Raw genomic sequence first — 11,589 nt, forward strand, 5'->3', positions numbered from 1 at the left:
TTAAAGTTAAGTAACTTGGTTACTATTCTATTCTATAAAATTGCCCCTTCTTACATGATTTAAAAACATATTTAAGTACTTTCGAACAATAAAACTTACATTGATATTTAATTATGTATATAATAAGTTTAATATATGATCTTAGAGAATAATGCTACATTTAATCAAAGTAGATAAGATTATTAATTAATATTGATTAATACTCTTCATTATATTATAAATGGAATCAAAGGTGATTCCATCAAGAACAAGCAAGCCAAAACAAACTCCATCTTCTAAATGCCAAAAACACTTTCAACATTTATATACACATATATAAAATCAAAAATTCATCTTAGGGACAAGATCTCTCGTCGGTAACACACAACAGCGTTCGGGTTGACTCGCTCCGTTGACTTCTGGCCAGTGTGGTTGTTCTCGACGAACGTTTTGTAGCGACCAAAGTAGGTTCTTTGGGCCACTCTTCATCACTAACACCATCATCACTCCCATCCCATTTGTTCTCATTATTAAACACCGGGTGAACATACGCGTTTTCTAAATAATCCTTAACGTTTAAACATGGCTCGCGTGCACGTTCGAGTGTATCTTTCATCATAGCCTCCTGTAAACATAAAGAATTTAGGCTATTTAATATTAAACACAACTTAAATCAATACGTTTGTAACTTGTAAGTAAATGACGAGTCAACTCACCTGTAAAGGGTACCTAACAAAAGCTGGTTCATACCGGCCCTTGCAGAATAGATGAAACCAAATGGTCAAAACCGGGAGTACAATGAGCAATGGGGTTGACTGAGTGGCTTCTTTTGTGCTAAGCAAACCCATTAAAAGTAACTGTGAAACGATTAGTGCGGTTATGATACGCCCATGAACATCTGGCCAAAATGCTCCTGCGCTCTCATATTGCTGATTATACACATTTATAATCTACACGGAAGAAAAAAAAATAAAACTTACAGTCAGTATATACATCCAAACAAAATATCAAATTTAAATATTTAAAAAATAAGAATGTTAAGGGGGTGACAGTGTTTCGGGTCAACCAGATCCGTTTCAGGCTTTTAGCCCTTACCAAAAAATGCCCATTTGACCAAAACCCAGACCCATTTTACCAACCCATTATAAAGTTGTTAAAAATATAGTTAGGCTTGTAAACGAACCAAACATTTAGTAAACAGATGACATGAACAAAAATTCGTGTTCATTTAGTTAAACACGTTTAAAGTAGTTTATTTTCCTTCGTTTACATTTGTTCAAGTTAGTTCGCTTATATATCCATTTTCTACCCATTCATATAAGTCTGGTTTAATTATTATATTTGTTAGCTTTTATTTTTATTTAGTTCATCTACATTCAGCCAATTAAGTTATGTTCGTTCGTTTGTATTCGTGAACCGTTCATTTATACCATTAATGGACAAACATAAATGATCACGAACACGCTCATTTTCTTAACGAACAAATACGAACAAGAGAACCCCGCTTGTTTTAACTGTTCGTGTTCAATCGTTTGTTCAGTTAAAGTTAAATGAACGAACACAAACTTGCCTTGTTCGTGTTCATTAAATTCGTTAATAGGCCGGAATATAGTTTTGGTAATCATATTCAGCATACTGATTATGCATAACAAATAGAACTAGACAAAAAAACGTTTCTGTTCAACCCGACCTGACCCGCTTCAACCGTTACCAAAAAGTGCCCATTTGACCCCAAATCCCTTTTTACCAAATTACCCCAACTGTTTTGCCATGTGTATAAGAACCAAATTTATGAAAAAGTTATTACCTGATGACGGTAAAAGACATAAGCCAGTCCAAAGAACACGACAATAAAAGGAAGCAGAATCGGGGTGACGACAGCATAAACGAGCCCAAGTAAAAAGTACAGCTGGATTTGCGGTTCACCCGTGTTAAAAGACAAACCACCAGGATCCATTGCTTCTTCTCTGTCTTTTTCTGTTTTTACTAAAAAGAAGTTCTTTAAGTGATAAAATATTAGCGGTTTTATTCTTAATATCTCCCCTGCAACGCCAGCCCATCCATCTACCATAATATAGGTTATAAAGAAAGTTGCTTTCATGGGTATAGATGCTCCTATTGTCACTGGGATCCTGTAGATGTATAAAAATATTCAAAAATTAGCCATCTATTAATGTAAATATATCAACAGTGACTCGATTATGTTGATGATTTGTTTGTGAACGAATCGAACGATTAAACGAACACAAACAAAGCTTGTTTGTGTTCGTTCATTTAACTTTATCCGAACAAAAGATCGAACACGAACAATTGAATGAATGTGGTTTTCATTTAACTTTATCCGAACAAGAGATCAAACACAAACGATTGAATGAATGTGGTTTTCTTGCACGTGTTCGTTCGTTAAGGAAATTAACATGTTAGCTTATGTTCGTTCATTAATAGTATAAACGAACGATCATGACTGAACATAGACGAACAAACATAACTGATCAAGCACCAGGTAGAAGTAAACTGAAAATCAATTTACTGATCTAAAAAAATTAACAAAACTTCACTAAACAGTGATCTTTATTTCCTTAATTTCATAAACTAGACTAAACCATAACAGACCTAAAACACTAAAGGTTCATGAACATAAATGAACGGACGAGACTAACATATTCATGTTCGTTCATTTGATTAAATGAACAAAAAAATGGTTCATGCTCCTTTATTTATTAAATAAAAAAACGCATCCGAACTTTCCGTCAAACCGTTCACTAAGCATTTGGTTCATTTACAGACCTTGACTCAAATCAACACCGTTCCATGAACATAACTTTTGACTTAATAACAAGATTGTCAATTATCTTAGAGAAATAGATTCTAGACTTCTATTAGATTCAGATAAAAACATCAGTTCTACTTAATGGTCAAATATTCACCATCTACATGAGAAATTTCTAAACAACAGAACACATGTTTCAAAAAGCAGAGCATTTTGATACAATTAGTGGTCGGATGAAAAATCTTACTCGTTTGCAGACTGGTGGACGAAGTTATTTAGCTGTTGAAATGCAGTCCCAGTAATTATGCTTCCAAGAAAAACATTTATAAACTGGAAAATAACTTTTGACTCAAACATTTACAGACCTTGACTCAAATCAACACCGTTCCATGAACATAACTTTTGACTTAATAACAAGATTGTCAATTATCTTAGAGAAATAGATTCTAGACTTCTATTAGATTCAGATAAAAACATCAGTTCTACTTAATGGTCAAATATTCACCATCTACATGAGAAATTTCTAAACAACAGAACACATGTTTCAAAAAGCAGAGCATTTTGATACAATTAGTGGTCGGATGAAAAATCTTACTCGTTTGCAGACTGGTGGACGAAGTTATTTAGCTGTTGAAATGCAGTCCCAGTAATTATGCTTCCAAGAAAAACATTTATAAACTGGAAAATAACTTTTGACTCAAACATTTACAGACCTTGACTCAAATCAACACCGTTCCATGAACATAACTTTTGACTTAATAACAAGATTGTCAATTATCTTAGAGAAATAGATTCTAGACTTCTATTAGATTCAGATAAAAACATCAGTTCTACTTAATGGTCAAATATTCACCATCTACATGAGAAATTTCTAAACAACAGAACACATGTTTCAAAAAGCAGAGCATTTTGATACAATTAGTGGTCGGATGAAAAATCTTACTCGTTTGCAGACTGGTGGACGAAGTTATTTAGCTGTTGAAATGCAGTCCCAGTAATTATGCTTCCAAGAAAAACATTTATAAACTGGAAAATATAATATCTTGTTGCAGATCTCCTCTCTAAAGCAGATATTGAAGTAAACCCTTCAAATTTAGACATCATCATCAAGATTGAAGGTAGAATGATGAGAAAAATCTTCAAAGCAATTCCTGGAAGAACTCCTTGTACAAAAGATGTTATAAATTTCCTGCAGGAAAACATAAAGTTAATCAATAAAAACTATATGTCAATTTTATGCTTCTGACAACACACAAAACTAATAATCTCAAGGTAAACAAACTTACTTATCTACCCTTTCATTTAACCTATGCCGGTAAACAAACCGAATGTTCAGCAGGAAGTTTTTTAATGTTCGTTTATTTATTAAACAAACGAAAATGAAAATAATTTTTTCTTCGTTCATTCATTTATGTTTCTGTGTTCGTTTATACACCCGTTAAATTTTTTAGACTCACTACAATTAGTCTAGCTATTTTTTGATTTACTTTTTATTCTTTTAGGGCCACAGATTGATGTTCACGTTTAATTTTAATTGCTGTTTGCTCGGTTATTTTCATTCAGTTATGTTCAATCATGTCATTTCATTTATGTTCGTGAACCCTTCGTTAATACGATTAACAAACGAACATAAACGAACACGAACAAGAAAACCCCACTCGTTTAACTGTTCATATTCAATCGTTTGTGTTCTTTCGGTTCATCTATAAAGGGTTTTTCATATTTTCATTCATTTATGTTCAATCATGTCATTTCATTATGTTCGTGAACCCTTCGTTAATATGATTTAACAAACGAACATAAACGAACACGAACAAGAAAACCCCGCTCGTTTAATTGTTCATATTCAATCGTTTGTGTTCTTTCGGTTCATCTATAAAGGGTTTTTCATATTTTCATTCATTTATGTTCAATCATGTCATTTCATTATGTTCGTGAACCCTTCGTTAATATGATTTAACAAACGAACATAAACGAACACGAACAAGAAAACCCCGCTCGTTTAATTGTTCATATTCAATCGTTTGTGTTCTTTCGGTTCATCTATAAAGGGTTTTTGCTAGCAATAGCCCTTAGGACTACACTTAATAACTATCTTATTTGTATTTGTTTTTTAAATCTAACATTTAAATGAAGAAAACAGCTTACACTTGCATAATTCCCCGCATGAATGGAGCTACTTTCACAATCCCATCAATATTAGCAAGTGACTGTACAAATGCTATTGGGATCATGAAGAAGAATGTAAGGACGAAAAAAGCAACTGCAATTATAAGTCTTCTAACTGTGAGTGAAACAAATGGAATTGCAAGATTGTCCCAATAAACATCACGGGGTTCTGGGGCCCACTCGGTTAACCAAATAGTTGGGTTTCTTGATTGTTCTGTTTGTGCACAAACAGCAGCACCCCAACGTGTTTTAAACGAAACAAATGCAGCTGGCATCACATATTTGGAGCTTGTTGTTATCTTCTCCCTCTCTTTACATATCTAACAATTAAAAAGTAAAAGGGATTAAATTATATGAACATGATTCTTCATTTAATGTGTCTGTTACACGTTTTACGAATTTACATGTGAAGTATGTGAATATGTTAAAAAAAGAGTAAAATAATTCAAAACTTGTAGCAGTAGAGAAGACTAGGGGTGCAAACGAGTCAAGCTACTCGAGATCGGCTCATGATAAAGCGCGATCAAGCTGAGCCTAAACGAGCCCGAGTTTGATCATAAAGTAAAGTTCGTTTAATAAACGAGCCTGACCTGAGCCTGAGCCCGAGCTTCACTTGTCGAGCTCGAGCTGGCTTGCGAGCTTATCAATTTTATAATATATATGTTGTTATGAAAAAGTAACTAAATAATATATTTTATGTTATATAAATATAAATATAATTGAAATAGATATATAATAATTATAATTAAATAAAAATTAATTAACAAATAGTCAACGGGCCGAGCTCGAGCTTTAAAAAAATTAATTGTTGCTACTTACTTCTTCCGATAGTTTATCAATCTCAGATTGATAATAATCGATAGCATCCACACTCTTTCCGCACAGGCCAAGATATCCGGTCTGCTCCGTTGATAAAACAAAAACAAAACAAAAAAACATTAATCTTTTATATCTAAAACATATTTCGATATATTATCAATCTCAGATTAATATTAATAACCTTCACTGACGGTCTTTTTGACTGGTTATTTCTATTATACTTCAGTTGATAATAGTCGAGCCAATTCTGCTTTGTTTTCTTCTCATTTACCAACTTGGATAGTGAATTTGCATTGTAAACAACCTGTAATTAAGATTTATCTATAAGATATAGATTTAATAACACGTTAATGTAATATTGACATCATTGCTATAGATAGAACCTGATGAGATAAATAATGCTCTGGATGGTTAACAAGAAAAAAGTGCTCCACAAGTTCATTGACTGTCTCATCAGGGTCCGGTGGCACATTTCTCACAAGTACCTACAAAATTAGTTACAAACTTACAACGTTAATAAAATTAGTTACAAAATTAGTTACAACACTAATTTAGAAGCAAAAAACATAATCTTACAGTAAACTGATCAGGCCGCCGTTGTTCTGAAGTAATAAAATGCAACCTCATGGATGCAATTATTTCATACTCTCTTTTTAATATATAGCATGTCCAGAAGGTGAAAGTGTAAGCCATGACTAAATGAGTCCAAAACCTGAGAACAATGTATACAATTGAGATATGCTCAATCAAAAAGAAGACAAAATCTTTATTATGAAATCATAAATTAACTGGTGCTTGGGATTGATAACTAAAAAACTTATGCTTTTAAGCAGAAGCTGATATAATCAGCTATATCAGCTTCTTATAAACAGTTTCTTTCATTTTGATAGTGAACTTGTAATTTAAATATACCAAGATTAATCGGTTGAAATAAACAATCTTAAATTGTTATTGCAAACAACTTATTTTCAGCCTAAAATAAATGCGCTTTTGCTTCATCAACACACTGAAATGTGATTATTATTATTATTATTATTATTATTATTATTGTTATTGTTATTATTATTATTATTGGCTTACAAAAAAACAATAAGCATATAAGCTGTTTTAATAAGGAATTCCAAACACATCCTAAATAACTTTTAAAGTAAATACCTGTTTGATCCCATGGGAACGTTGGATATCGAAAGCTTGTCTATCTCTGTGTATGTTAATTTAGACTGCTCCAAAGTCCGGTTAGTCCAATTCACTGGCACCATGACAGTGAAAGCAAGGCATGCAATTGGAACAAATATTTTGAGTCTGTTACACAAAAATAATCAAGAACATGTTAGGAAAATAAAACATCATTATGGCTGAATACAAACTTTTATCACAAAGTCAGTGAATCTAATATTGCATATGATGAAATGGTAAAATATACAGTATAACATTAAATAAAACAGAAAGAATATGAAGATCATAACAAACCCTGTCAAGTAAATTCTCAAGTAAACAACAGAGTCCAATCCAGCATGGTCAATAAGTTCAGGCTCAGGCATGTGCAGGGCAGCAGGCATCCAGTTCAGAAACCTTAAGTATGACCTAAAATCCAAGTTTACAAACTTCTGCACAAACGCACCAGACTGAAGCGGATTGTTCCTTAATCCCTTCAAATACCACTTTGGAAAATAAACCCTATCGTTCAAAGGCTGAATCCGAAGAATAGCAAATGCTACTAAAAACGCAAATGCAGTGAGGATATTTAAGGCCGCTGCAAGCCCTATCTCAGAACTTGAAGCCATAGCTTTGCTTCTAGTAAACCGTCAACACCTGCAAAAGGTTGATTTCGTTAGAACGCATGCCCATTCGATTTGAGCTAAACAGACACAAAAATTGGTAGCCAGTCAAAGCTGGTCCAAATCAGCCCAAATCATTCAAATTTCGGTTAAAATCGGTCAAAATCAGTCAAAATTGGTCAAATTTTGGTCAAAATATGTAAAACATTTGTCAAAAAGATTTTTAGAGTATTTGAAAAATTATATATAAATTTTAAAACATTTTGTAGATACGTATATAACTATGAAGAATTACATATTAAATTTCAAACACCTAGTGATAGATAAACACTAGCTAATTTAACATCTACTAATGATACATAAACACTAGCTAAATACGTTGCATAACGTATCGCATTTCTAGTTCTACCAATCACTTACACTCACTGAAAGTCAATTAAACATTCAAACAAATTCACATTGATGAGTAACGATAATTAAACAAATAAATTGAAAAAAAAAACTTAATACTTACTAACTCGCTTCAGAATCGGCGAAAATCGCACTCCAATCAGTGCTTGATACAGATAAACTTCTATTAAGCCGTCAACACCTGCATAAGTTAAATTTCATTAAAACACATTATACAAAAGCCTTATTTAACACCTACTAATAATACATAAACATTAAAAAAAACCTACGAAACCTAATACATTCAACCAATCAAACGAATCTAAATCACACAAATTCAAATCAACTACTAATAATACACATACGAAAATTGGGGAAAATCATAGACACGTGCTAATTTGCTTCCGAATCTACTAAAATCGCACTCCTATTAGTATTCCATAAACAGATTAGCTTCTATTTCATTATAACACATTACACCAAAACCTAACTTAACATCAGCAGCCCCGTTACAAAACGTAACATATTTTTCATTCAGCTAATCAATTTCAATCAGTGATATATCGGTCAAATATCAAATATCGGTCAATATCGTCAATAATATCGAGACTGATATTATGACCGATATTTTACCAAGGAACCGATAACCGATATATTGGTGATATATCGACAATATCGATCAAACGAATCTAAATCACACAAATTCAAATCAACTACTAATCATACTAACAAAAATTGGGGAAAATCATCGATACGCACTAATTCGCTTCCAACACACTCTGATCAGTACTCGATAAACATATTAGCTTCTATCAAACCGTCAAAACCTATATTTCATTACAACTCATTACACCAAAACCTAATTTAACATCAGCAGCTAAACTCGTTACAAAACGTATCAATTACAATCAGTGAACTACAAACTCTACAGAATCTAGTTCAATTGGACTATTAACGAGTCTAAATCGAGCAAATTGAAATCGATGAGTAAAAAATTGGGGGAAATTGCAAATACGTGCAATTAGGCTACTGAATTTGAGGAAATTGCACTCCGATCAGTGCAAAAGTAGAGGATTGTAGTTCGATTTGAAGCAGTAGTATAAAGAGTATGAAGAAATGAGGGTTTTGATGAATGAATAAAATGAATTAATGTTTTTTAGTTTGCGTTTTGAAAGTTGTAAAGGCGTTGGATCGTGTAACGGCTATTTTTTAATGTGTCTCTTTGTGTGACATGTCTTATTTAAATGGGAAAAACAAATATCTTTTTTTAACGTCGGAGAATCTCATGTGTAAACTTACTCTTACGTCTGATAATTGGAATCCGTAAACCCTTGCCCTGTGTCGGGTTCGAACTCGGGATTAACGCCATGATTCGTTGCTTCACCCAGATGCAGTGGCATAGCCAAGAATTATTTCTCACGGGTTCGGAAAATTTCAATGGATGAACAACAGATTGTCTATCATTTAAGTTTAGGTTTTCTACGAGTTCGATGTTAAAATTTCTACGGATTCAATGTCAAAATACATGAATATATAACACTAAAAAGAAATTTGTATAGGTTTTGCCGAACCCGTTCCCCATAAGCTGCCTACGCCCCTAACCAGATGCCTTCGAATTGGTTACAGTGAGAAGTGAACTTAAGTCTCTACTTTGGATGGACATGACTCTTTCCACTAGATCAACTTCTAAGGACAAGCATCTATATATGCTAAAAAAATAATTATAGATTAGAACTGTGCATATAATTTTTTTAACTATTGGATTTATTGATTATAAGGAAATAAATTTTAGATAAGAAAAATCGCTCAGAGCCTGGGAGAAGTTTTTGGATTGTCCCCCCGACAGAAGGCGGTTTTTGAATGCTTACAAGGTCCTCATGCCCAAGATTTTCTGACCGTTATCCCGATTGATGGCTTGGGCCAAAGCATGTCTGCGGTCGAGTATAGGGCCATTCTTAAGTACCGTTTGATGGTCCCAATGTACCCAGAAGACGAAACATGTCCGATCTGCCGTAAGGCCTGCCTGGATAAATTCGGAGAGCATGCGGTTCATTGCAAGGAGATGCCTGGGTTCAAATACCGACATGATTGGGTGCGGGACGTTCTTTGGGACATCTTAAGGCGAGCTGGGATATCAGCTAAAAAGGAAGCCCCCGTAAACTTCCTTACAGACCCCACGGAAGGGAGATCCACTCTACGACCGGCAGATTTGCTCGTCTTTGGTTGGGCCGGGGGAAAACACGCTTGTGTTGACCTCACAGGGGTATCTCCCTTAGCTGGTTTGAGGGATAATGGGTTTGTAGCTGGGCAAGCAATGAAAAGGGCTGAAACGAAGAAGGTGGAGAAACATGCTAAAGCCTGCGAAGAGAACCAACATGTTTTTGTCCCTCTGGCTTTTGATACATTTGACTCCTTGGCACCGGAAGCTATCCGTTTTCTAACCAGGGTCCAACAGGTTGTGCATAGCAATGTGTCGACTCCAAAGGGGCAGGGGTATGTCTTTAGCAGGTTAGGGTTTGCAATTCAGAAAGGGGTGGGGGCGCAGCTTGTTGCCCGCCTACCTGCTATATTGATGTAATATCTATGTTTCTACATATTGGAACCCAATTTTTGACACATCTAAATAAAGAAAATTGATATGTTTAAAAAAAAAAGTTAAGAGGTAAAAGCGTAAATGTAAGGTCTTTCTTTCTTTCACACTTTGAAAAGGGAATGAGTAGAAAAACAATTTGAACACGAAAAGGAATTCTTTGTTGTGTGAAAAAGTAAATTAAAAGTAAATTGAGGGGGTGTTTGGGATTCTTTATTTACCTACTTATAATTTTTTATTAAGTTAATAAGTTACAGCATTGTAACTTATGATTACGAACATTTCCTCTCACAATATAAGCAATTCCAAACACTTTATTATTTTTTAAAAAGTTAATAAGTTATAAGTTGGTGAAAATAAACAATCCCAAACACCTAGTGATTTTGTAAGGGAAGAATTCTTCTAATTAATATATGAGAAATATGTGATAAATGTAAAAGGTTAAGTAGTTATGGATCCATCTCATAAATCATAACTACCAAGCGTACACGTTTATATCATTTTCTTAGTTTGTACTTAAAGCTAATTAATGTATTTATTACTAGAATAGGCTTTTGACACTTTTGGTTTCCTCGCGTCTGAAGCTGTGGAACTACTTACCCGTGTTCAGCGGGTCATGCATAGTAATGTTATGACTCCAAGATCAGCAAATATAGTTTTTAAAAGATTGGGTTTTGCGATTCAAAAAGGGGTAGCGGCGCAGCTTGTTGCCCGCTTGCCTTCTGTTTTGATGTAATCCAATAAACAATTAATACGACAATTATTGTTTTTAGATTTTTTAGTTAAAAAAAATTATAACAACTTATTTAACTTTTTTTCTTTAACCTTTTAGTGATTTTTTTCTTACTTAAAATTCACATTTTTCATGTATTTTCACTTTTTATACATGAATCTATCTAGGTTATTATGAGCTTTACAAATTTTCATTTTCAACTTTATCATGTTTCCGGTTCTTTTCTTTTCACCATTTTTTGTGTGTGTTTTGAAACGAAATACACGGCACCATCAACATCATTGAATTCATCATAGATTCCGAAAGCAAAAACCTACCAATCGACTTTGTTATGAGGCCTTGTCTCGCAAGTTTGTATAAA

At 33.6% G+C, this 11,589-nt stretch overlaps 1 protein-coding gene across 1 annotated transcript; it reads right to left on the bottom strand.

Annotated features, from left to right (window-relative positions):
• Nucleotides 1-287: 287 nt before the first annotated feature.
• On the bottom strand, nt 288-7,543 carry LOC143591956 (hyperosmolality-gated Ca2+ permeable channel 1.5-like). Its single transcript, XM_077071999.1, has 11 exons — nt 7,208-7,543; nt 6,893-7,039; nt 6,314-6,449; nt 6,121-6,222; nt 5,919-6,041; nt 5,738-5,818; nt 4,898-5,238; nt 3,693-3,938; nt 1,787-2,111; nt 696-929; nt 288-604 (listed from the first exon to the last, which is right to left on the bottom strand). Exons 1-11 carry the CDS (start codon nt 7,519-7,521, stop codon nt 335-337), a joined length of 2,319 nt encoding a protein of 772 aa, XP_076928114.1. The 5' UTR covers nt 7,522-7,543; the 3' UTR covers nt 288-334.
• Nucleotides 7,544-11,589: the final 4,046 nt, after the last annotated feature.

This window comes from Bidens hawaiensis, unplaced genomic scaffold (assembly GCF_021521415.1).
Source record: "Bidens hawaiensis isolate Kalapana, Puna unplaced genomic scaffold, B.hawaiensis_p1.1 tig00040207_1, whole genome shotgun sequence".
NCBI lineage: Eukaryota > Viridiplantae > Streptophyta > Magnoliopsida > Asterales > Asteraceae > Bidens > Bidens hawaiensis.